The following is a 27983-nucleotide window of genomic DNA, read 5'->3' as shown; positions in this document are numbered from 1 at the left end:
ACAGCTCTGCTCCCTCACACAGCTCTGCTCCCTCACACAGCTCCCTCACACAGCTCTGCTCCCTCACACAGCTCTGCTCCCTCACACAGCTCCCTCACACAGCTCTGCTCCCTCACACAGCTCCCTCACACAGCTCTGGCCCGATTCCCGAGAAGTTCCATGTGAAACCAGGACTCCGCACACAGCAATATGGCACTACATGGGCTTTGCTTTATTATACCATGAACACACACACACACACACACACACACACACACACACACAGACACACACACACACACACACACACACACACACACACACACAGGCTCATGCACATGGGTACACATGGGTACACACACACACGCACACACCAACAGACAAACACATATATACAAAGGTCTTTATCTTTCTCGACATGTGGGAATGTTGTATCTGGAAGGCGTGGAATGGCTTTAATTTGACAAATTAACTTGACAAAATAAATGTGCTGTTCAGATGAACTTGCTTTTGATCCATATGATTAAAAGCAAACTCAATCATTAAGGTCATCGCTAATGGGATACGGCTCTTAGAAGCTGTTTCTGGGGGCTGTTCTCTCTGAAAGAGGCCAAAGCCAAAGAAGGGGGAGACACAGCAGAGTGAAGGAGTGGGCAGGAGTTTGCACTGTATCTCAATCGTGCCTCAAATGACATCTGGACACTTCATCAATATCATGTAGGCTCACATGCTGACAGATACCAGATCCATTCAATATACACTATATGGACAAAAGTATTTGGCCACACCTGTTTTTCAGGGTTTGGGCTCAGCCCCTTATCTCCAGTGAAGGGCAATCTTAATGCTTCAGCATACCAAAACATTTTGGACAATGCTATGCTTCCAACTTTGTGGCAACAGTTTGGGGAAGGCCCTTTTCTATTCCAACATGACTGTGCCCCAGTGCACAAAGCAAGGACTATAAAGACATGGTTTGATGAGTTCGGTGTGGAAGAACTTGATTGGCCCGCACAGAGCCCTGACCTCAACCCCATCGAGCATCTTTGGGATGAACTGGAACGGAGATTGTGAGCCAGGTCTTCTCGTCCAACATCAGTGCCTGACCTCATAAATGCTCTACAGAATGAATGGGCACAAATTCCCACAGAAACACTGTCAAGAAGAGTGGAAGCTGTTATAGCTGCAAAAGGGGGACCAACTCCATATTAAAGTATATGTATTTGAATACAATGTCATTACAATGTTACAACATTTTGGTGTGTGTGTTTATATATACACCAAAATGCGGGCTCAGGAGGGTGAGGCACTTAGGAACAGGTTCCCTGCCTCCAGAGCCAAAGAGGGACGGAGGCAGAAAGGCAGGAGGTGTGAAGGCCAAGTTCCACAAGAACACTCTACCACATCCCACCTGAAGCCACAGCCCCACAGCCTTGATGCTGCAATCCACTCTCTCCAAAGGAAACGCATCTAGGAGGAAGTCACAAGCAGTCACCCCTCACACCCTGCAAATAAACAGGTCTCTGAAATGATACCAACAATAATGATATCACTCCAAAAGATCTGCAGCACAGTTAGAGAGCCACTCTAGCATATCCCTCCTCCAGTTATGAACCATTCAACAATAATATGCATTAGAAGACAAACTCCCCACATCAGAGGAGAGCTCCAAAATGTAGGAGAACTCCGATTGCTCCTTTAGGAGGTGCAAATCTGAGCCTGTAGATCTTGTGCTAAGTGAGTTTCACACAGGACGAGCGTGAGCTCCAAGCCCTTTTCTTCCCATCCCAAAAGCATACCAATGTGTCAAGGCAATCACAAAGTATTCATTTCATTTGCATTATGAAAAAAATACATCAGGAGAGTGGTATGATACTGCTGTAGAAGAATTTGGTGAAACAAACTTTGACACCACCTGGTTCCTAAATGACATGGCATGGAAAAAAGACAGGTGACATGACGGCATCTTTGATCATCTGCTGTGGGGCCCCTCTGAGGCAGACTCACACGTGGGGAGCAACGCTGCTTTTTCCCCTTCACTCAGAGAGGAAACGATTGGAGGATGTGTTTTCAGAACCCCCAGTGTGTGTGCAATCAAGAGAGCCCCCTCCCCCATCCTCCGCTCTCTCTAACCAATACATCCCCCTGCGCAGTCCGGAACCACTCATTAACTTATTAATGGTATGCATATGTGCAGTGCCGTGTAAGCTTGCTTTCCAGCAAGCAGCTGGTAGCACAGAGTTGGCTTTGGCTGTAATTAGCACACGCAATGGTAAAACAAGGCCTGTGAGAGGAGCAGCCAGGGCTGAGTGCTCCATCCCAAGGCTGAGGCTCTCAGGAGTCAGCTGACTACTGCACAGCAGTCCCTGACAGAGTGGGAGGAGCCACACGGACAGGAGCAACATCTCCTGTCACATGCTTATCAGACATGGGCTGGAATCTCTCATGCAAACTGTCCACTTACAATGATCTGCTCTCCAACTCAGTCCTATCTGTGTAGGTGTAACATGTTTTTTCAAAGACGCACCAAATGAATAGGAGCACTGCATAGATAACGAATGCAATATGCTCTGTGGAAACTCCTTTTGAAAAACAGTCCTCTCTGTGACAGAGGTGCTCAGTTCCGTAAAAGCAGTCTCTTTATCCTTCAGTTCTTATTGGCTATCCTGACAGAACTGGGTATCTCAGGTAGTGCCAACAAATGCTTCTCCTCTCACCTCTCTGAATGCTCACACCGAATATCCTGGCACGACTGTGTCTCAGAGTCCCACAGCCTTTCCACAGGAGTGAGGGGTGCCACAGGGATCCACTGTGGGTCCCCTCCTGCCCTTCCTGTGCACCACATCCCTCAGCTCGCTAACGTCCTCCCCCTCCTGCCGGACCGCTCTCCTCCTCTGCTCGCTAACGTCCTCCCCCTCCTGGCGGACCGCTCTCCTCCTCAGCTCGCTAACGTCCTCCCCCTCCTGCCGGACCGCTCTCCTCCTCCGCTCGCTAACGTCCTCCCCCTCCTGGCGGACCACTCTCCTCCTCCGCTCGCTTTGCCATCCCTCTGTAGAAGCATCCACCCTCTCAGTTATGTCTGTACTCTTCTCTGCCCCTTCAAAGAAATGAGCTCCCCACAGCAGTCAGAACTGACCGTCTTCTGCCGCAGACTGAAAACTCATCTGCTCAAACTGCATCTTGCTTCAACTAACACTGAAGTTCCAAACATTAATGCTCTATCCTCAAACTTCCTATTGTACCTACTATGGCACTTAACAGAATATGACACATTGTATTGACTTCTATTATTGACACTTATATCTAAGCATGTTCTCTGATCTTAGCCCAAGCCTCAACCCTCTGTACTGTATTACAGTCAGTTTAAAACAAAATCACACAGGTGTGTAAGTATATGTTTGCAAGAGCCCTGATTAAGATATTGTTTGCTACCACACCAGTACACACAGGATCTTATGGGTCGAGTCTGGGCAGTCTGGTCCCAAAGAGGCCAAATATCGGATCTAAACAAACAAATACAGGCGTGTCTGGATGAGCTGTTGAGCCTCGTGCCGTTGCAGATCACTGGGAGACGTCAGTGTCCCTACAGCCGTGTAGCTCAGTAGCTGTTCAGCAGCTGCCCTTAGCCACAGCCAGTAGCAATGCTCACAGTGTTCACATTATTACATTACACTGTCCATTTGCTATAGCAACTGCAGTAAAGCACCTTGCTCAGGGGTGTAACAGCAGTGCCTCTTCTGAATTCCAATCTCAATACCCTCAATACCATGAAATCCACAATCCAGTGCTGTACCCTCTGCACACCACACACTGCCATAGAATGTACATCAGCTAATTTGTTCCACAACCCAACTCATTTTCAAAGCAATACTCACAGAAACATGTGAAGGCTACATAATGCATCCTGGCATATCCATATGCTTTCAGGAATTTACACTCTACAGTATTTTTAATACATACTGACGTTGCTTTTTTGGTTTCCAAAGCCAAAACATTTCAAATTTAAGTCCTTGCTCTAAACTTTATAAAAGTACCATTTAATATATAGTAAATCCTACATGTTAATGCTTAAAAGAAAAACATATAGATAATCAAAATCTATGTGTAAGTACATTGTAACTAAGTATAGATAAATGTGTAGTTACACAGCAATTACTGTGTAAATACAACTAAATTTACACCTAATATACAAGTCATAAAAGCTGTTAGTACAGTGAGACATGGAGAGTGCAGACATTTTCAGTCTCTTTCTAGGCAGGAACATGTGCTCTGTTCATAGCTGGTATGACTGCCGGGCAAATGAAGCTGCACATATTACTGAATGTGATGTTTTTTCAACACTGAGTCAAGAAATAAACTACAAATGTAGTAAACATCATTGCACGTCATGCAATCTGTGAAATTCAGTATATGTTTTTTGAACAAAAAGATCAGTATAGGATGTTGGATTAAAACTTAAATCCCTGCACTGTTTTTCAATAAAGATTAAATGTTATTACTGAGGCTAAGATACCAGTCTGTTCAGCTTCTCCCCACTGCTTTTCGGTAATGGCGTTACTCATTTTTGCCAAGGCGGAAACAATTAAGATGGCGGAATGACTAGAGGACACTACGTGCTGCAGCTAAGGACCTCTCTGCATTTGCGGGGTGAAAGGTACTGTACAACTTCCTTCCTCTGTTCTGCCAATCCTGGTGTGCAGAGCCCCCTTGTGGCAATTTGGGGAAATAAACTGACCTTGAGGTATGAGAAGTGGAGCTTTCTATAAATATGCTAATCCTCATTTGCTGAACACCCCGAATGTCTAATGCGTGGGAAACACATACACAGACCATGCCCCTTCATCTAAATAAGGCATGATAAGGCATAATATGTAAAAACAGAAGTCCTGGCACAGAATGTGTACAGTTCCTCATATGCAGCTTAATAAGTGCGTCAGTCTAACATCAGTGTCATGTGTGCGTGCTGGGGAGTGTGTGTGCTGAGGGAGGGATGTGGTCACACAGATGACAGCTCATCTGTGTCATCATAGCCATTGTGCACTGTGTCACACAGCTCCTGCAGCCTTTCAGCACTGTGTCACACAGCTCCTGCAGCCTTCCAGCACTGTGTCACACAGCTCCTGCAGCTGCAGCCTTCCAGCACTGTGTCACACAGCTCCTGCAGCCTTTCAGCACTGTGTCACACAGCTCCTGCAGCCTTCCAGCACTGTGTCACACAGCTCCTGCAGCTGCAGCCTTCCAGCACTGTGTCACACAGCTCCTGCAGCTGCAGCCTTCCAGCACTGTGTCACACAGCTCCTGCAGCCTTTCAGCACTGTGTCACACAGCTCCTGCAGCCTTCCAGCACTGTGTCACACAGCTCCTGCAGCTGCAGCCTTCCAGCACTGTGTCACACAGCTCCTGCAGCTGCAGCCTTCCAGCACTGTGTCACACAGCTCCTGCAGCCTTCCAGCACTGTGTCACACAGCTCCTGCAGCCTTCCAGCACTGTGTCACACAGCTCCTGCAGCCTTCCAGCACTGTGTCACACAGCTCCTGCAGCTGCAGCCTTCCAGCACTGTGTCACACAGCTCCTGCAGCCTTCCAGCACTGTGTCACACAGCTCCTGCAGCTGCAGCCTTCCAGCACTGTGTCACACAGCTCCTGCAGCCTTCCAGCACTGTGTCACACAGCTCCTGCAGCCTTCCAGCACTGAGTCACACAGCTCCTGCAGCCTCTGCAGTACCCTGCAGAACAGCTCACAGCAGGGGGAGAGGGATTTCTGCAGGGCAGCATTATTACCATGTGCTTTTACTCATCTCACAAAGACAAAGCCACACGCATTTCAGCCCTCATCAGGGTGATGATGTGGAGTGTGAGGGACTGAGCACCATTGCGCCCTCTGCTGTCTGACTCTCTCAGCTGCAACAAAGGAGAAGCTCTGCTCCTTTCACTTTAATCTGTCTCCATCTACTGGAATATCTGGGAACTTTTCTATTTCATAATTTGAATCGTGGTCAATGACAAGTTACAATAATACAGTCAATCTAATGTATCTGACATTATTTCACAGTAATGGTAAAACACCAGGATACCAAGCAAACTGTTACAGAAAACTCTTACTGAGGACGTAATGGAAAAACCAGCACAACCTTACAGACCTGTGCTTTACAATACACATTCTCATCCATGAACCAGTCAAATATTACTTTACCCAAACTATTCCTGACCATGCTCTCTCTCTGAATAGGCAGCAATGGGGTGTATTGGTAAGGAGCAGGGCTCATAACTGAAAGGTTGCCGGTTCGATTCCCTGCTAGGGAACTGCTATTGTAACAGCAGTTACAACCCACATTTGCTTCAGTAAATATCCAGCTGTAATGAATAAATGTGTAACCTCTGTAAGTGGCCCTCCGTAAGGGCATCTGCTGAACGGTGATTAATGTAATGGAATACCATGTTTGGGTTATATGACAGGTAGGTAATGTTTCATGCATTTCTGTGGACGAATCATTTGTTGCATACATGCATCACACTTTCCACGCGGGAAAACCATTGCTACTGAGGGGAAAGCATCTGCATCAGACATAAGAAAAGGCACAAATGGGCAGGATGGGATGGAAAGGCAAGCCCAGTCTCTGTGAGAAAGTACACATTCGTCTCATAGCCTCTTAGGTGCATGTCAATACACTACCTACATTTTATAAATACGTAGGGATTTTAGATATAGAATGTTAGCACTACATCCTTAAACAGTAGGAGTAGCATGGCTGACTTATTGCTCTTTATTTCCTGTGCTTCCACACTCAGTGTGCTTGTTTTCTTCGGTTTTTACCGCTGTGATATTTATCCCCGCACTGTGCACACTTCCAGCTGTTATTCCATTATTCCGAGTGACTCTAACGAGGAAAGGAAGCAACTTTTATTGCAGCGCATGTTGACTCATGGTTAGAAAGAGAGTTTGAGACCACATTGTCTTCGGGACTGTCTGCCACATCACGGCTTAGGCTCCACGTCGTTTGCCGATGAGCAGAGCTAACCCTATTGAATTGCGCTAAATAGTGTTTTAAAGCATTCCTGACCGTAACAGGGAAATGCACAATGGGAAAAGATTATAACCTCTGCAAACCGCTGCTCAATAGGAGAGCCAAAACGCAGCTTCGTCCATCTGCCCCTCAGTGTTAAGTGGTCACGCCATGGCCCTTACGCAAAGATAGAACTGGCCCAATGTGAGCAAAAACAAATACATTCAGTGACAAAGCCACCTCAGCATTAGACCCGAAAAAACCTGCCTGTCCTCTTTCACTGCCTTTCCAATGGTTTTGCTCTTTTAGAGCTGAGAATGGACACATGAGTACAGTTGTTTATCTTATCTATCTGTTAAACAGGCAGGACTTCATTCATACTAGTATTTATGCTTCACTTGCTGTCACTCCACATCTTTCTTGATATTTATTCCAGGCCTCTGGCAATACAATCAGCCTGTCACAGATCTGTAAGAAGAAGGCCAACACCACTGTGTGCAGTCTGGCATAGCGCCCCCTGGCGTCACTGAGGTGCAGGGCCACCTTGCCTCACGTGCTGAGCGCATCACAGAGCAGCACAGACCCTTGCTGACCTCTGACCTCTGACCTGACTCACAGCCTGTGCTCACAAAGCCTTCAGACACATCAGTCTCACAAAGCCTTGCATGAGGCACAGATGCCATGAAAACACATTTACTCAACTCACATGATGCAGTAAAATAAAACCAAACTGCTTTCATGTTGAAAAGCTTACTGCTGCATGACAGCATGGCTGAAAATGTCATTGTCGTGGCGGCTGAGGTAATGTCTTGAGCGTGGCCCGAGCGCGGTTAGCTGACCACTGGAGCTGCTGTCGCTGCGGCCCTGCAGATGTGACAGGAGATGGACTGAGATGATGGAAAGCAGAGGAGCTGGAGCTCCCTGACCGCAGGAGAGAGGGCATGAAACCCGAACGCGGCCTCTGAACCTCTGAACCGCAAGACAGTTAAACCTGACTGAGGCACGGTTTCATCCACTGACAAATATCGTTTTTACACCAATGAACAGACTATAACAGGCCCTCAAAATTCAGAATTTCCCGACGTTTGTTCACACATATTGTATTAGTACATTGGCACAAACATTTGGATGGCGGAATAATGAATTAATGCTTTAATTGATCCATTTATTCTATTCAAGGCCTCATTTTTTATTTAGCAGATTTTACGCTAATTCCATGAACCTCTATGAGAGGTTCACAGGCATGACTGTCAACTGCTGTGATTTCAGTCAGAAGATGCTTCGCTTCCTTCTGACCTAAAGTCAGGGGAAATGCAGAGAGCTGGAGTGGTTTCTGAGGAAAACAGCGCGGGCACAACTTATGAAAGCAAACATTCCTTTGTGTGTGAGGCCAGGGGAATCTCTCGGGGACGCTGCAAAGGCCATGCCAAACACTGCAGACTGTCACACAAATCACATACTGTGCCACTCTTTACATTCACTGAGGCCCTCAAAGGACTCCTCAGCAGCTGTGCATGACACCTTGAAATAGTACTGAGCACTAGAAATGTACTCAGTTTGCACACAGCACCATATACGTTAACCTGTGCTGGGCCCACCTGGGGAGAACTGCTGGGCAATATTCTCACCATGGGAGAAAAAACTGAGAACTATTCAAATGTATCCCTTTACACGTGATCATGCCAATAAGCCCACAATCTTATATTTACAAAGCTACAAACGTGTTGGAATAAGACACTACCAGATCAAGTGTTGAAAATAAAGAGTCAGGATTATCCAGGGCAATGGTGTTCATTAAAGTGAAAGGGTGAGATGAGGAAGACATGGATACCACCTCCCAGGACAACAGACTGTACTCTTCCTGTATGGGGCTTATTCTTAGTTTGTGGTGGAAATTTCAATGCTGATATTTTGGTAGTTAGAAGCACTTTTTCTCATGGTATGGCCTTATTTTGACTTGGGGATGATATTACACCGTGCATAATTAAAGCATGACTACTCTGTTACCCAGCACAGCACACCCTTTCTGCACGTACAGTAACACGGCGATCCAGCCAAACCCACATCACAGTGATGGCAGCTGATCTGCCGGCGGTGTGTTTTTATCTCTCACCTTTGCTCCAGACCTCTCTCTGTTCTCTTTCGGAAGAGAAGAAAGGCTTTGAGCGAGGCTGGGAGAGAAAGGGGCTGTTTGAAGTGAGCTGGGAGTAAACACAGGCACTGTGCTGGGCGCTGAGAGCAGGTCGCTCAGAGGGGCGAGGGCGCTGCTTCTGACCCGCACTGCGGCCACCAGCAAACACGGGGCTGCTCCTTTAGCAAATCAACACTGTTAGCTTTTACACATGTGCAAACCCAGCCGAGCCTGAGAGGGAAACTGTCAATGCCACAGTATATTTGTGATTGCCATGAAGTATGCTAAGTGAATAATGAGTAATTGCAGAGCCTTTTACACTTTGCAAGAGCCCCAGCGATTTGCTTTTATGTCAGTCAACATAAGTTAGTGAAGAAACCATATTTGCAATATTTCATACGCAGCACATCGTAGCTGTTGCTAGGCTAATTCCTCAGCTGTGACCAAGGTCAATCCTTCATGACACACTGCTGTGCAAAGCTCAGATATTTTGCCTTTTTTTTACTCAGGTGGAAAGTAAACCTTGTGCATACTTCAGCCCTTCTTGCCCTTCTTTCACAGAGGTGTTCTTCCCTTCTAGACTTCAGGACTTACCTTTATATTGCTGATGGATGGACATCTGATCCCTCTGCCAGCTCTGCTGTAAATTGAATCCATGTTTTCCCTCTGCTCCTGAAAGATACCATGATCAGAGGATACCATGATCAGATATTGTTCATCCTTCTTAGGCAGGTCTTTAGGTCCTCCAGTCCCGGGCTGGTCAGTACAGATGATGTTCAGTAATGATTTATCTGTTCTGTTTTAAACCTACAGGTAACTTTGCCAGCATATATATTGCAAAAAGCTTGTTTGGCTTTGTTATTTGGCTGATTATAAAATAACTATTATGGCTGAAACACACATTTTACCATGCAGATAACATTCCTCTGAGAAGAAATGGTTAAATGAGCAGGAACACTTCATAACTTCTTGAATTGGTTTATACTTTCCATGAAAGTAGCACGATCTGCATTTACTTTCTTAATTGAGTAAAAACATTCCCGACCCTTACAGATAAAGGCCACGTCTGTGTCAAACTTTGCTAGAAATTACTCAGTTCCATCAGCAGACTGTTAAAGCATTGCTGAGTGTGTTTTATGTTGTGGTAAAATGCAATATTTGCTGCAATATCTGAATTCACTCATGTAATTATTTTTGCCCTCATCTGCTTTTAAATCAGCTGGGCTCTATCCATGGAAATGTGAAATTAAAATGAATGAAGCCTTAAGGCTGTCGTTCTAACACCACACATCCCAAAATGAACCACATGGGTACATTTCAAAACATTTCTCCTTTTTTAACTGACTACTTTTCCACAGATGTGGTGATGCCTCCTGTCACATTAATGAGATAACTGTTTAATTATTCGCTCTTTCCTGTAGGCTTAAACTTTCTGATGGAACAAAGTAATACACTGCTACAGAACTAGCAAATGTAAAACCTTCACTGTGTCAGCGTGGGATTTATTATGGAAATGGGAGGGTAGATGATGTTTATGGCTTTGGTCATAGCATGGCTGCACACAGAGGCACAGAACTCACTGCCACTGTCCTCTGCCCTGCCCAGCCACCTGCTCCAGGGGACTGACCTCCTGCTGAGGCTGCCACTTCAGTACTACACTGCAGCAGCTTCACAGGGATGCTTCTGCATCTTCTACAAAGTATCTTTTGCTCTAATACTTCTGCACTGAATACAAACTAAGGAATAAGTCATTTTGGGAGTCTTTCAGAATACAATTCATTCTGAAATGGATCATCTCATGTGAATTTTGAATTCTACTTATTGCCACTTTTTTGTTAACTTTTACTCTCTTTAACAATTTTGATAATTCAATATTATTGACTGTTTACTCTTAATTTTGCTGGGAAATGTCAAATGCAATTATGAAATGGCAGATATTATAAGGCAAGTCATTCTTCCAGAGAGTGTTCTGTGCTATCCTTAATCAACTGTCTTTCACAGGACCACAACAGCTCCAGCTCAAAGGCTTGCAGTACAGAAGGCAGAGATGCTATCTGCTGTAAGAGGGTTGGTTTGGCAGAGAGTGCTGCTGCGGCCGAGAGCCTGCCCTCACTGAGGCCTGCAGCTGGGAGCAAGCTCCATTACCCCTGTGGGCACGGCTCACTCACTGCCACTCAGTTATGCAACACGCAGGAGATGATTCCTAAGGCAGGGCTGAAACAGCGTGCAGCTCTTCCACACCGGATCGCTCCGGACCCACTGGACCCCTTTCACGCCGGCGTTCCTCTGTGCTGTGCATCAGAATGTCACCACTCCTCGCAGTAAATCAGCATTGATGTCCTTCTGTCTCTGTCTCCAAATGCCCCAATCGAAAAGCACACTCGTCAGACTGGCAGATGTGCGTGGAGAGCTGTGTACGCTGTGTAAGACAGCAACATAATAAGTTGGGGGCTGATGTTTTAACATGTGCAAGCCATGGCTGACTTCTCATTGCATTAGCCCTTTATCCAAACAGCATCTGTGCTGCTATGCTCTGGCAGGCACAGGGACCTCAGGAGCTGGCTTTCCATTCACAAGGCATGTTGGAGCATTTTTTAACTTCTGCAGATCAGCCAGTTCCATGAAGTCTGGCATATCTACACAGCCTCTGCCTCCCAGGCTGAGTGTATGGGAGCACATGGCTGGGAATGAACTGGGCTGGGTCCCTGGACACAGCTCTGCAGGAGATCAGAGGCAGGCTGAGCCCTCGGCTGCGTCACGCCGACGAATCGCTGTCTGCACATGTGCGCAGTCACTGTTCCATCCCATTCAGGATCCGCTCTCATTACCAGATTCTTTTTAAAAGCAGTTCCTGATTTGGACACAATGTATTTCAAATGGAGTCTCTTTCGATCGTTCTGCTCTGCAACATTTCACTCGGGAGTTACAGGGCAGACCTACTAACAAAAATGTTACAATGTCAGAAAATAAAAGGGAGAAGAGAAGCTAAAGGCCTTCTGCTCAGTGGGGCCATCAGGGGAGCGCAGTTCTCCCGGGTGCCTGGGGCCCTGTGTAGATGTGGCAGGCCCAGGCTCAGGCTCTTTGGTTTGGCTTCCTGTATTAATCCATTTCACTGTACAGCTGCGGGCTCTTTCCAGCTGAAAGGGCTCCCATACAAACATAAAGATGCCCTGTGGGTTCTCTTACTTAGTTGTCGGTCAAGACTACTTAATAATATTTAAAAAGACAGTAAGACATATCTTCTGGCCTGTGCCAAAGATAGTCCTTCTTTCCTTTTTCTCTCCTTCTGCAAAAAAAAATGAAAAGAAACAGACATAACTGCGTAACCTTCGAAACAGTTTGTTCGCCACTAAATTGCAGTCCTGGCTTTAAAAGCAGCAGGTCTTGGGGAGGTTTTTTCAGCATGAGAGGGGGCTGTTCCAGCTGTTTTCTGGCAGCATGGACTTCTGATGTCACTGACCTGAAGCCAAAGACTGCATCTACAGGCTGTCTGCTGGTAGTGGAGGCAGGGCAGGGTTTTTTACTGGGGGTCTGTCAAAATCTAGTCCTCTCACAAATCACAGGCCAGACAGTGATGCCATGTTTATATCAATCATAGATCTGAGCCTACAGCTGAGAGGCCACAGCTGGGTATGACTTTCTCTTTTTTTAATTAGTGGGCTGGTTTCAGTTTCTTGTTTGGTCTGTGCCAAAATGTTCAAACTCCCCAAGTCAGTTCTTCAAAGAACACTTCTGCATTTCAAGCACACTGGACTGACTGGAAACTGACACAGCATCCTCTTACTATCAGATCCAAAGCGCTCTTATTCAAAGAATCACATGGACCAAAACCATTGCAATAGTTTATCTTTCAAATGGCACCAAATTCAGTGGGCAGTTGTGTCCCCCCCAGGCTTCAGCCTGCAGAGCATGAGGATCATAGGCTTCCCTGGGGTGCAGAGAAGGCTGCTCTCTCATGAACCACACCATGTAAAAAACATCTCTGTCGATTTTCTAAACAAGGGGATCTGTGCTCCATGTTCCCCGGACGGCACTGCTTTCAAAAGAGGGGACAATCGATTACACAACTTGATGGTTTATGTTTTGACAACATTTCAGCAAGCTGTCTACTCTGAGCTTCAAATGCCCTCATCACGTGTCCTCTCCCCAAAGGCCTTCTTTTTAATACATTAAATGCAAAACAGAGTGGTAATATTTTCCATGCAGCATTTCAGTAAAACAGGAGCGTGTGATAGACTTGCTCCTCTCTGTGACAATAGCAGGCGCTGAATAACACTGACGCACTTTGTCCTCATTCTCTGTGGAGCAGGCTTCATAAAAACATTTGTCCTTTGAACATTTAATTAAACTAAACAGGACCATTCCCACCCAACGTCCCCCTATGAGTTATATTCTAAGGCAAACAAGCTGTTATTCGCAAGGAACATTCTTTTAAAGGAAAACATTAAATATGGAACTCTTTCTTCCATCTGCTATGGAATTTATTTCAAATTTCATTATTTCAAAAATCCATCTGGAATTTTTGATGGCCACCTTTTGAAGTAGAGTCTTTAAAATTGTAAATGTAGAGATGTGAGTTAGAATAAAGGTTTCTGTGGTTCTCTTTTCCCAGATTATAACAATGTTCAGCACACATAGATGGTTTGTGTTTTCTACTGAGATTCATGCTGTGTTGTGGCCACACAGCATTACACACACACACACACACACACATATAAAAGTGTTATGAAAGAACACTTAATACTATGTTACAAACCACTTTAAAGTAATATATGTATACACGTTTTATATTAATTATCACTAGTATTTTAAATGAAGTAGTTCATATATCACTTGCATATAAATAGACAAATTCTCCATGAAATTAGGGTGGGGGAGGGGGGGTGGCCCGTTGGTCACCGTTTAGCACCCCGCGCCCTGTCCTAACAAGCTTCTTCTGCAGACAATTCAGTCATTCTCAAATATTGCCACAAGGGGGAGTCCTGTTGCGATTTAACATCAAAGGAGGTCACTGGAAAAAAGAAATTGGATCCCCAGGTATGTTTTTTCTTGTCTGTCAAGAAGCCTGGTGAAATTTCTCAGCGGCGCGATCCGGTGTCGCGCTCTCCCACCCTCAACAAACTTCCGCGACTCACAGCCATAAGAAGGGATATGATGTATAAGCAGGCTGCCTCAATTTAGGAGTAAATCATTAAAAAGGATTTGTGATCAAACTAAAATTATGATTTTGGCAGCCCAGAGTCAGCAAGGTACACAACGGTCGTCTTAAGCCATTCCTTATGGCCCAAACGTATTTCTGTGTGAATGTTGCGTCCTGCCAACTGGGGGTGTATATCATAAGTAACGTGTACAGTTATATATACTTGAGAGGGGATTTTACTTACTTAACCAGCAAGAGGTAACAGGAAATACAGAAACCTGCTTTACTGCCTCCAAGCTGTTTACAGGAACTACGCTGTGATAAATGAGCAAATACATGACTTGGTTTAAGAACTTGAATAAATAGTTTCATGTCCGATCAATAAAAATGATGTATGAAGCATATTGGCTGTTATTCCGCTGTTCTCAGAGAGGTGCACGTGTTTTGCACGGAGCTGGAGCCCGCCCCATGCTCTGAACATCCACAGCGATTCAAAAAAGGAGGCGTGGATAGTGCTTTTGTTACCTGTGTTAGAATACCTGCAGCTACATGGAAAGAATTTAAGATGTCGTCAAAGAATCGGGACGAAAGCATGTGGCAGGGATAATGCACGACTTCAGTTTAAAATAAGCAAACTGCACTGGGGCAGTTTCCCCTGAAGAACGTAAACCAAGTCAAACACATTGATTTGCTCTACGTTGAAACAAGGGATGAGACAAAAGACAACTTAACTTGTGATCTCTCACTGCGCGCCCCTCTCCTGTCGCTCCTTCTGAATTCTAGCAGCTGGGATTGTCCGTTTTTTCCACCTGAATGTCTTCGTTATCTCCCCGCCAGACCATGGATATGAGAGTACCTGAGACTTCGCACGGTGATGTTCTGCAAATCAGAAGTGATTTCTGCATTTGGAAAGGCTGAGCGAGGTGTAAATATGACGGCAGGCGTGAGCACATTTGTTTTGTGAATGGCTCGTCCTCGAAGCTCTTAGGATCATGCACAAACCCCTTCGACAGTGGATTCCCTACGTTTTTTTGTGTTTTGGCATCGTCTACTTAAGGCTCGGGTGAGTGTTCAGTGTTCGTACCCAAAGGCACCCTGGCAACTCCTCCAGCGCGAGAGAGAAAAGGCTCAGTGCGGCTACGCCGTTCACGTAATACGCTGATAAGTGCATTCGTTTCACTCCCTGTCCTGAGTTATGCTGTTCTGTCGTGCAGTCATCGTTACAAGTATGTAGACAGCAATTACGCGAGTGTAAGTATGAAACATACAACGACATGTAGTTAAGGGATCAGCCTTCTGAACTCTGTGGCCTGTAACCTACACACTGTGGCGGTATCCATCCACTAGCTTTGCTGAAATGAACTTGACACCGTTCTGCCTTTGGGCGATGAAAGACCAAAAAGACGTCATTTACTGAAAGAACTGCGATAAGGTTTTGTTTATGCACCAAACGGAACTTTTGAGCGCCGGTCTCAGTGTTAGACTGTACTTGCGGAGCCGCAGTATAATTTTAGCTGCTGTGTGCGCCCGGCTCCAGCTCACCTCTGCTCAGCCTCATTAATAGCGCTAGCCTGAGCTGTATTTCCACATTCCATCACCCGCTCTGGGTTCCGACCTGCTTTGTTTTACTTCATCTTGATTCTTGAGAAACCTTTAAGGTCTCCTCTTTCAGCACAAGTAATTCAACTAGCCATGAAAATATGTAACAAAGTAAAACATTTAAAAAGCTGCAATTCCTCTATATTATAATTCTACAAACAAATTAAAAGGAAGAAGGATTATGATATCACTCGCAGATGTATTTAATGAGGCATTTACTGAATTTGTGACGATTTCTCAGCTGTCAGTTGTGAGGTGCTGCAGACTGAGCAGGTGTATAACTCCAGGTTCATTGAGTAAAATAAAAATGTCCCGGCTGTGTCGGAAATGAAGCGCGCAGCGGAAGGGAAGGACTGATCCCCGGTGCCAAATACATTAAGTTGCAAAAGAGTGATTTCATTTACTCTCTAACTTTACACTGTATTTGTGTTATAAATGCTCTGTGAAATAGGTCGATGAATTGCACTCTGTAAACACTTTAGGGCGAAGTTTACATTTTAGATGGCTCAATCCAAAAGCGCATTATCAATTGTGCACAAGCCTGTCTGTGGATAGAGCTGCATGTTTGCGATATGCATTTTTTTTCCTCTCTCAAACCCATGGACAGTGTCATTATAGTCATGTCTTAATATTCGTAAAACGTCTGCAGTGTATATTTACTATACTGCACTTCAAAGGAAATGTATATACTTGTTCATCTTTGCCTTCAGTGACGTAAATTCAGTGCGGTTTAAGATTTTTCCACACGACCTGGTGTAAACCCCGTTACAATAAAATGCTTACTTCAATAGGACCTGCACATGCCTTTGAAACGAAACTGTGGGCTAAGTCTTCCAGTGTTAATATGATATCCCTTATGCTAATGCCGGTGCATATTAGGCAGACGATCCCGATCAGACTCAGTGAAGCGTTGTGGGTATCTCATGTTCTGATCAAGGCTAACCGGTCTGTTCACATCGCAGCACCTTCTCTTATTTTATTCAGAGAAATTCTTTCATGATAACCCCGTTAGCTCCTATGAGTGGAGTGTGGGAGTGACGGAGACACCGCGGCTGGGATTTTGAGATTGGAAGACCGGCGTGCCCACTTCCGAAATTAGGTATCAAGTAATCATTACATTTACAGGGAAAAGCAAGTGTGCTTTTAAATGTTAGGGACATTGTGTTTATAACAGCCCTTTAACAGCAAACTATTACTTGTGATTAGATCTGTGTACTGTTTTTTTTTTCCATTGCATTATAATGCTACTATGTTGGGTATATCATTAGTATTGGATACGGAGACAAGTGCATGTTTGCATACAGAAAATCACCAACACGCACTCAGTACAAAGGGAGAAAAAGTTCTGAATGAACGCTAAACGCAGTTCAGCACTGGACAGGAAAACGCAGTGGAGCAGCATGCATGTGTTTGTTTACTTGTGGGTTTGATCCGATGAATGAGAAGTTGTCCCTGGGAGCAGATCAGTGTCGCCCTATTGTCCTGTTGTGTTACAGAAGTGGGCGGATTGCAGTGTCTCTCTGCCCAATGGCAGCCCCGACTCTCATGAGAGTAGAGAAAGGCACTTTTCTGCCATCCAAAATCCCTTAAACCATCATCATTCCGGCTGCAGAACCACACTCTGTAACAGCCTGTACCGCTGAGAGATGACAGACTCAATCTCCGCGCCCGCAGCACGTTCACGGCCCTGGGAGCTTGGAGCTGCGTAGCACCATCACTGCAAACAGCACAGACACATCTCACCGAACCGGGAGACTGCGCTTTTGTTTCCTGCGAGAGGACTAAAAGCGCGGCAGGAATAAGGAATTACCTTTTTTACTCAAGCAGAAAGCAGCCGTTTGTTCAATGTCATCATGATCATCTTTTCGTCACGCAGTGTACTGCTGTCGGTTTACTATCCTCAGATCTTCCTCATCCTCACCAGCGGTAGCTACCTGTAAGTTTCACTCAATTAACAACCTTTCTGATATCTTTGTGTGCTTTCTGTTTCTGATCATAGTTCATTCATCACTGGTATGGTGCTTCATATACGACGCTATGCGCTGATACTTTATTTTTTAGAATCTTTGAAAAATCTTTGGGAACACTGCTTGTAGAACGCAGGTTGTAGAATACATTCACTCCTGGGGGGGGGGGCATGGATGAACAGTTTTGTGGATTTTGTGGATTGTATAAATATCACTAATTAATCCTTAATGAGGACAATTTTAGACAAAGTATTTCGACAGGCGTCCCTGTTGTAAGTGATACAGGTGGAAGTTGGTGACTATTCCCGTGTAGAAGCTGGCAACGGACGCTTGCCGAGCCCGTTAAATTCGGCTGACAAAGTAGCCTAACAGGAACAATTAATATCATATATTTAATACAGTATAATTATGTGGGATTCACATGAATCACTTTTAATTATATATATATATATATATATATATATATATATATATATATATATATATATATATATATATACACACACGCCACATATTGTGTATAAGAACTTGTTTTGTTGTTTTGTTACTTGTCGTAACTTATTATGATTGTCATTCCTGTCGCTACTAGTCTATGTAGAAATTAAAACTTTAAATGCTTTTCATGCTTTAGTCCGGTTGTAAAATATTTAGATGAACATCTCTATTGTTTTTTTTTTTTTTTTTTTGTATAACAAATCCATTTCGAAATTTATATAGGGGCAATTATTTTCCTGATTGGCGAGAAACAAAAATTGTATGGCGTACAGCTCCGTAGTAACCGCTGGACAGCATTTCTTACGGCCACAGAGTGGCAGAGACGTTCAGGACAAATAATTCAAATCGAACACATTCCTGACGGAGTTTGGATTGCGGACGGATGGCGCTGCATTTGCACTTTCCACGCACGCCGTGAGGTTACCTGTCACAACTTGTGAATGAGGATTATGTTTTATGCATTACATCACCGTGTACTTACACGCCGCTTCCTGTAGATTATAATTTAAAAGCCACATCTGGAAAAGTGGTAATGAAACATTGATCTCTGACATACTGTGTTTGATTGACACTAGTCTTCATAATTATGGTGTTGCAACTGAATTAAAAGATCCCAGTCCTCTCGCCGGAGGTGTTTTGCTTTTACAATAATTACTGAACCATACATTTAATCTTTATGCCTATACCCCGGACTTGATTTTGATACTAAAATAGATGCGGTTTTTGGTTACATTAAAAAGTGGGTATGACTATGTTTAGCTTTGGTTTGTACATTAGAAACGACATACCATTGTTTGTTTTTATAATTTAAACCTGCTTTATTCGGCCTACAGCAAAATTGATATTTTGGGGAAGGAGTGGTTTCAACCATGCATGGAATGTAAAAAAGCGAGGATGCTGTGCCCCTCTCCTGCTTTTTCGTTACGTGTCTGTCATGCCTTGCGCGGGTGGGACAGACAGCGCAGAACCCCTGGCTCTCTACAGATGCGGCGGTCCACAGCGAGCGGCCAACACTGTTATTAGCACATTTTAAATGAAGCGTGCCACCAAAGCTATTTCAGATAACTTTTTGGAGATCCGTCACACACCACAAAAACGTTTGCTTTCCAGGTAGTTCGTTGTGAGTGCCGTAACGCCAGCCGTATCTTTGCCGCGCTACAGCAGTCTATGCTCCAGAGCTCATCTACTGTATTAAAAACAGCGGAAACTCAGACAGCACAGAACGGTGATCCCTCACTTCAGTCTCTGCTCCTGCCTTAACAACAGGGCACTATGTCCTAAACTTTGAATCATAAAATGAAGCTACACTTTACTTTTATCTCATGAAACAGCCATTTAAGGTTGGGAGTGTCTAAAAGTAATGGAACATGCTGTGAAATTGCTCAAAGATGGAACATTTTCCTGACAGTGCTTTTCAAATTGAATGATAAAGTGGATTGCAGTTCAATTGAGTATGGGCCTCAACCTCTCTGTCTCCTGCACAAAACACTCCCTAAGCCCTGCCCAGACACACACAGCCATGGCCTTACATAACTCTGTAACATTAACAACAATCACCAACATTGTTCCCTGGGTCAACGCAATATGTCATAGACTCACATGTGTTTTGTATCCTTTGAGTAGCGTTATTCATACTGGTCACTACTGTTGTTCTTTGGAGGTAGGATGGCCATGCCCTCTCTGTAAATATGGTTAGACAGTTAGTCAGGTCCCCCCTACAAAAGAGATATCCATCTCAATGGGGTTTAATAATGGAAAAATAAATATAAATGAAAAGAAAAAAACAGAAATGTGTGATTCTGGGGAAAAAAACATTAGTGTTATAACTGGCTGCAGTGGATGCTTGCAGGACGGCAGTAAGAATGCTGGTTTCTCCTAAGATTAAAAAGTACACCATGTCTCAGTCCCTTGATCTTGCAGGACTTTGTTCTTGCTAAAGTGTTTTACTGAAATAACAGGTCCTAAAAAGACATTTCAGTTTGTCGACAATTGTGCTTTTTAAGTATAATTTGGAAGGAGTTAAGTCTTGTGGAATTAAAGTCTTGTGGTGTCATTTTTAGGAGCTGATCACATTAAAACAGCCAAAAAAGTGTCTCATATGAAGAGATGTGGTTTGGTTCGGACTCCCACTAAAGGCATGTCCATAAAACAGCAGGGTATGAATGCATTGCTTTTAAGAGGGAGATTACAGGATATGAGAAAAATGACAAATTATATCTTTAATAACCACCATTTAAAAGGTAACCACAGATGGGCATAACTCTTCAGAACACTACAGCCTGCCTCTCCAGCAGACTCTGATTATGACATCACCACCCCAGGGTTTCAGAAGAGACGTGCGGGCAATTGCCTGCACACTTTCAGTGACGCTTCGCTGTCACCCAGTCTTAGATCCATGATTTCTACTGAGACTCACAGGGAAGACTCCAGATACAGGGTGGGTGGCCACTGCAGCCATTATCTGTCAGCCTCGAGACCCTATCTGTGTGGAGGACACCGTCACAGGCTGAGATGAGCAGGGCAGTTTTCAGATCCTGCTCTGTCCCTGGGCAGCGCAGACTGGCTGGACCCCGCCCTCACCCCTCTGCCCATCAGCGTGGTCCCGCCCAGCCCCACCTCCATCCTCCAGCACTGCCCACAGACAGCGGGACACAGGGCCCAGGGCCAGGGCAGCGCTACAGCCTGAGAGCTGGCAGCATGAGAACAAGCCCTTCCACTGAGGACAAAAATCACGGCCACTCAGTGCAATCTGTCCGCACCAAGATCCCAGTATAAGAGCTGCTAGGGGCCAGGTACTGATCCTTGCTATTGATCCCTTTGCTGTCAAATTCTCCAAGAGCACAATGAATAACCTGTATATTTAACCTCTCAGAAAAAAAGTTTCTATTCCGATGGTCAAAATCATAAATATATTGCTGCAGTCTGAAAATTGTTAATTCATTAGTGAATCAGGATTGCAAAAAACGAACCTGTTTTTGTGCAAAATCTGTAGTTATTAAACACCTTTTTAACTTGTCTGAAAGTTGCTATATGCAAATACAAAGTGTTCAGAACTGAAAATTAATTAAGTTAGTTCATAATAATATATTTTGCTGCCAGATTTACAGACTGTAGGGGTTTGTATGCCTATGATTTCAAGCACCAGCCCCTTCAATGTGCTTAGTTACCTCTTTGTCAACAGGAGCTTCTCTATTGGCACTTTCTGCTGGGATCCTATACTGACAGTAGACCTGTCTTAGTCTGGGTCCATGGGAACATTTATTCTACACCTTTAATTGAATGAGAACAGACTTAGCGCAGGAACAGATTTACTTTTGCTATCTTAAGCACTGCGGCACACATACCACCAGCCCTGCTACTGTGAGATCAGCGTAGTGGCAGATGATAGTTATTCTCAGACACGGACAACAGACACCCTTACTTCCTCTTACAGATTTGACTGGTGGAGTCAGTCAATCAAGTAGAATAGGTACACAGTAGCACATGGACACAAAGATAATGCTGCAGGCCAGGAGATATTTGTCTATGTTGTATGTGATTTTGAATATAATGGTAATTCTGTGAATTTCCACAAAAAGAGCACTTGGTCACCATTAAAATGATTTTTTATCATATAGCACTGCATGCTAAACAGGAAAAATGTCCATGCTCTATGATTTTAATTTAAATGATTGTATGATTTCTTGGCGGATTGGGGAATTTTCTACTATAATTAATGAGTTCAAAATGCAGGACATTTGGCCTTAATGTTTAGTAACAATTTTTTTTGTCAGGATAAAATAAATTCTGTAGCGGTTAAAATGACAGTGAACCGTGCAAGTAAAAAATACCACAGTCTAATTCATTATTAACAGGCCAAACTACTTTTGTGTTTCTGTCCATTAACCTACTTAGCCTGAAAACTGTGATCCCGGAAGTTGTTGTGCATTTCTAAATCTACCACATTACAAACTTAGTGTTACAAGGTAGTCCTACCGCCGGTTTCCTACACTGAATGCTTTTATTGGTGGAGTTGAAGAGCCTTGCATTGAAGAGTTTTTGCTTTTCAAAGAGTGAAGTTCTCTTTGCATCTCCTTATTCTCTTAAAAGCTGCAGTGTAATTTCACCACAGAGCTTTCATTAGCAAGGCTTCTGCACATTCCACAGTTCCCATTCTCAGAGCATCTGCAGCAGGGGTTACAGCTGCTCTCACATATTATCCGTCTGCAAACATGCGTTAAGACTGAGGTAAGATGGCTGAACGTCCTGTCGTCCAGTCAGCCTGATAGCATCAGCCCTTATTTTCACAGCTGAGAATAAGGACGGTTATGAGCTGACAAACCGGAGAACTGAGCACAGTCTAGGCGCCCAGTTTTCAGAGGATCCCAGTGGGACCCTTTACTATAATGATCTGAGTAGTAACAGCAATGTAAGCTGTATGTGTGCTGAAACCTGCGTAGGTACATTTTTGTCTTCAGCCTTCATGCCTTATTCATTTGCCTGGCTGATGTCCTACTCCATGCTGACTTTCATAGCTTACATTTTTTTATATTATCTGTTTGTAAAGCTGGATACAGCACTGAATACCTCTAAGGTTAAGTGTGATGCATAAGGGTATAACAGCAGTGTCCCAATTTAGGATGTGAACCTGCAACACTTGAGTTCCTGAACCGTAGGCCAATGAAAGCGAAAACTTCAGTCTGGGCTGTGTAAATGTCCAGAGCATTGTATCATTACAATCCTCACAATCTCTTTGAGTCCCTTTCCAGGACATTGCTAAGTGCAGTATTCCTCCGCTGACGGTACTGATTCACAATGCTCTAGCTGAAGAAAGCGAGAGTCCTCGAAGTGAAGCCCAGTGTGTACTGTGCAGCCAGTGCCTGTCTGACCTCCGTGCCCAGCAGCGTGGCCATACATGCCTGCACACGTAATCTCTCTACTGTCCTCACACTGGGAAAGCAGACATGCAAACACAGCACTAAAGGCATAATCATAATCACATTAATATGATAGAAAAGAAGAAAAACGCTATCAATATCCCACCACCATCATTAACAGTTTTGCTTCTTATGTCAGTAGGAAACAGTATAAGCAGTATAGGCACAGCCTTTAAAGAATGTATTCCAAAATCTACTTTATAGCATATAACTTCACAGTTACTTTGTTTTTATGTTTTCAAACCAGTTATGTAATGTTTTGAGGAGTAAGGAATTAAGAAAGTGCAGTGATAATGTACTGCGTGTGCTTTAAACATAGCATGTCTTTGTGTCCTGTTTCATACTCTGCATTATATTTTTTTGAACAGTTTCAATCCCAGTGCAAGAATGCATTTGTTAATAAGCACAACATGCACAAATGATTCAGTTTGAAAAAGAGAAGTTGTTTGAATCACACAAAGATGAGGGTTCTGTGTTCCTTCACAATTTCATCATTTCTCCCCCTGGTGAAGGGTGTACAGAAAGAAATGTCATTTTACAGTTATTATTGTATCTAAACACGTGGTTTTGCATTTCTGGACACATTCCTTTTGCCTTGGAAAAAGTTAACCAAAAACAAAAAAAAAAAAAAAACAATGATCGTGGCCTGCTGGGATGCTTCCAGGTTCCAATCAGCCTGTACTCCTTTTGTTCTCAAAGTCGGGGGAAAGCATGGTTTCTGCTCCATGATGTTTGTGAAGGGGAATCCACATGATGCAGGCCGCACTCTGGCTCCTTTTCGCCTGCATCAGCGTGTGCTGCTTGCGGTGGAGCTCTCGGAGGCCCACGTCACACTTCAAAGCCGGCATCTGCCTTCGCTGCTCTTTTATGGCTCTCTCTCTGACATGTTTAAAAGGCACGTATCTGCAAGCCTTGGAAGTAAACATATGGCTGGGGGAACATTCCATTTGTTTAGCAGTCTGTGTGTTTTTTGTGTGTGTAAGTAATTGACCCAAAATGATCCAACACGCATCATAATAATGTCAGGCCAAGGAAAAAGATCAGTGTATTGTGGCCTTCAAGGGCAGGAGCTGGGGTTTCTCCATATCAGTCAGCAGATGACAGTTAGGTCTGAGAAACATGCCAAAGAACAGCCTCTGCGTCCCCATCTGTCCCACAGAGAAGGGAGGCTGGTGCAGAAAGCCAGCAGAAGAGCCAGAGCCCATGGCGTCTCAGACGGCTTGTAGAGAGGAAAAAGAAGCAGCGAAGTCTCACACAGTGCAGTTATTTATAGGAAGTATATTACGCCACACGTGTGCTATAAACACATAAATCTCAAATTATAAGGGATAACATTTTTTGTGTGACTTCTTGGTTGAGAAGTGAACCGCGTCTAAATTTGAGAAGCAGAGTTACAAATTAGAAAGAGACTGCACGCGGCGTGCACAGCTCCACTCGCGCCTGGAAACAATTCGAGCAATGTTACCTAACCGTTAGTGCAAAACCACAAGTCATTTTAAATGTGTCACTTGCCAAACCGATGTGGAGAGGTATTGTCAAGTGAGCAAATAAACAAAATATCGTTTACTTTCTTTTTAGGAACCAATTTCTAACACGCTTCAGGGTGTCGCTTCCTGGTAACACAGTAACAGCTTTGCAAATACCATTTGCTAACACTTTCAAAGTTGATATTTATCAACAAAATGCAGGCGGTTAGCAAATGAGGGTGCAGTACCAGATCTTTAGAAACTGTAGTCAGAGGCTTTGCAAACACTGGAGGGGGATAATCCAATAGTGTGGAGATGCGTTTGTCAGTCAGGACTCCTGCACTGCTGCTCATTTCTTTGTCTCTCTCCCCTCTCCACAGGGCCCTGTCCTCGGTGGTGGCTCTGGGTGCCAACATCATCTGCAACAAGATCCCCGGGCTGGCCCCCCGGCAGCGGGCCATCTGCCAGAGCCGCCCCGACGCCATCATCGTCATCGGGGAGGGCGCTCAGCTGGGCATCAATGAGTGCCAGTACCAGTTCCGCTACGGCCGCTGGAACTGCTCGGCCCTGGGGGAGAGGACGGTGTTCGGCCAGGAGCTGCGAGTAGGTCAGTGTGCACACTCTTCTTCTGCTCCACTGCGGTTAATGTGTGTGTCACCGCACAGTGATGCAGGACACACTCTGCTCCGCGGGCTCCATGTGGCAGTGCCGAGCCCTCAGGAGAGCACAGTCAGGCACAGTGAGAAGGAAGGGATGCGCCTTGGCCTGCTGGCTTTAGGGCCAGGGCAGTATCTGGTAAGCAGGCGGGTAGAGGTGCTCATCTCAGGACTTGGAAAGCCATATCCTTGTGGAATTCCAGCAACCATATGTCAAGCCTCAGTTGCATACGTTTTCCTAGAGGATTTGACAAGCCACAAATTTAACTCTTTTCACACTGGAGGTGGTACTGTACACTAGAGCTTATGCCATGAAATGTGACTTGTGTGGGAAAAACACATTTGCAACACAATTAAAAAGGATTACTCAGATAGAGTTTCGGAATTCATGTTATTCTGTTCCTGCTACAAAGCCGTGTTTGTGTTGAACTTGGTTTTGCGCTCAACTCATGGTTAAATGCATGCCATCATTGACCGAACCAATGTTTTGAAATGGCGAGCAAAAAAAAACGTAATTCTAATCGAGAAACAAGATGGTTGAAAAACGATATTGCAAATGAGGGGGCAGCTAATGGTATTATTTCACAGAGAATGTTGTTGAACAAAAATAGATGGAGACATCTGTTGTTAATCTGAAAATGGTTATGTCCATGCCTGCTTCATGTGCTGTATGTGGACAGGGAGCTGTGAGCTGTAATGAATCAAGCCCTGCAATAGGCACTGCAGGAAGCTGAAAGCAGTGCTGTGTCTGTGGATTTTGTGTCAGCAGTATACTGTACTTCTATATATTGCCATTAAAGTATGGTTTGAGTGTGTGTTTAATACAATAGCTCTGCTTACAATCATTCCTTTTCTGGGAATGCCTGACTGCTAGATCCAGGCATCTCGCTGTTTCACAACTGCAGTGTTTTCACAATGGATCTACTTCAATTTTGCTGTTTGTGATGAGCTTTCAAAAGGATTTTGTCTTACTGGTTTACGAGGCAGATTGCTCTAGTTCTGTAATTGCTCACACATTCCTTTTAGAAGCATAAAGTCAAGATACTGCTTTGGGAAAGCGAGTTTATCACTTGTAAAGAATACCTTTGTCCCATAACTTGACCAAACCTGACTACTTCTTGCAGTTAATAACAGCTTAATAACATTGTGGTATAATAACAAAGGGCTCTGTTAGGGAAGTATGAAACTTTTTTTGCATTGGGGGCATTCCATTTGACACCACTACATAACAGGAAGAATGTTTTTGAGGGGAGTGGTACTGGTTTGACCATGTGTAAGTTTTTACTAAAGTTTCCACATCTTAGTGCAGAGTCCATGAATGGGTAAATCCTCCATTTCAACATGGCAATGTTAGAGAGACAGGGAAGCATTTGACATTACAACAGAAGCATGTTTGAAAAGCACTGATCAAACTTTTTAATGTTACACGAGCAATGTGAGAGACTATTTTAACTACAATAAATGGCCAGCTCCTCGTCTGTAAATGAACACCTTTTTGAAATTTCTTAGTGACTTGATAAGTGAATATAAATTACACTCATAAATTATTCTCATTTGCAATTAAGTGGATGAAATCATGAACTTCTGTGAGTCAATGCTGCCATTATTCTCAGGGTCTGAAGACTCCCACACATAAACCTCACAGAATATTTCTCTTCCAGTTCAAGCTTTTCATTTTAACCTCACATTTTATATAGTTAAACCTTTTCAATTACTCAATGTTTGTGAGTGTTGGTGAGACATCTCAGTGTGTTAAGAGTTAAGGAGCGGAGAACCGCAAGGCTAATGCTCTCTCTGTCTGCGCTGCCTGCTACTCGGATGGAGTTGGTCAGTTTGGAAGAGTTCCTTGGAATTACATTATTTGCTTTCCAAGAAGGCGCACATTAATAGCTGGGTTATTGAATATTACAGAACCCAACAAATCTTGATTCAAGGGAAAGATTTTCTTCCTGAAAATGATGGTAATTTGATATCCACTTCTACTTTTCTGTAAATGTAAATATGTTTTTAAAGTGAGTGCTGTTGACAAGTTCTAATGAGGACATTTCTTGATACTGGCAGCCCTGTTTGACAGGATGAAATAGGATTGAATGAAAATGGTTCTTTTTTGTTTCCTTTTACAGTGCATAGCAATACCCTTACATTGTTTGTGCATTGTAACAATTGTAGTGTTTTTCATATGGCCAATGCAATAGACACACACTGATACTGAGGGAGATAGAACATTGCTGCTGTTAAGGCTTTCTCTGAACTCTCCAGCCCGGGAGTGCAAATGAGACGTCTCTGATCCCTGATGTGTATCAGGCACAGGCACAGTTTCCTTCAGTTTAACGTGGTGGTAAAGGGCATGTCAGTCATAACCTTCTAAAATTTTATTAGCATTTTTAAAAGTCTGAACTTTTTTTAAAAATTGCCAGTATCCACTCAGCCCAGGCTGCTTGCGTAACGTTACAACTGGTTTCTCACTGAAGTGATTCATCCTTTTCATGTGCAAGAGACAGGCACTGCAGTGAGAGAGTGCTGTGAGACGGGCACTGCAGTGAGAGAGTGTGGTGAGACGGGCACTGCAGTGAGAGAGAGCGGTGAGACGGGCACTGCAGTGAGAGAGAGCGGTGAGACGGGCACTGCAGTGAG

The 27983-nt window shown here is 44.1% G+C and overlaps 1 protein-coding gene across 2 annotated transcripts in view; it reads left to right on the top strand.

Moving 5' to 3' along the window:
• The first annotated feature begins 15242 nt into the window (after window positions 1-15242).
• The window catches only part of LOC118771826 (protein Wnt-7b), a 28497-nt gene continuing 15756 nt past the window's right edge, over window positions 15243-27983 (top strand). Inside the window, exons 1-2 of one of the 2 annotated variants that reach the window (XM_036519909.1) lie at window positions 15243-15313; window positions 25074-25300. In XM_036519909.1, coding sequence (XP_036375802.1) covers window positions 15243-15313; window positions 25074-25300 — 298 coding nt within the window. Of the gene's footprint in view, window positions 15314-17436; window positions 17786-25073; window positions 25301-27983 lie in introns of those variants that run through there. The other variant, XM_036519908.1, reaches the window with a different exon arrangement.

Source organism: Megalops cyprinoides, chromosome 25 (assembly GCF_013368585.1).
Source record: "Megalops cyprinoides isolate fMegCyp1 chromosome 25, fMegCyp1.pri, whole genome shotgun sequence".
Lineage (NCBI taxonomy): Eukaryota > Metazoa > Chordata > Actinopteri > Elopiformes > Megalopidae > Megalops > Megalops cyprinoides.
This window is presented reverse-complemented; position numbering and strand designations above follow the sequence as displayed.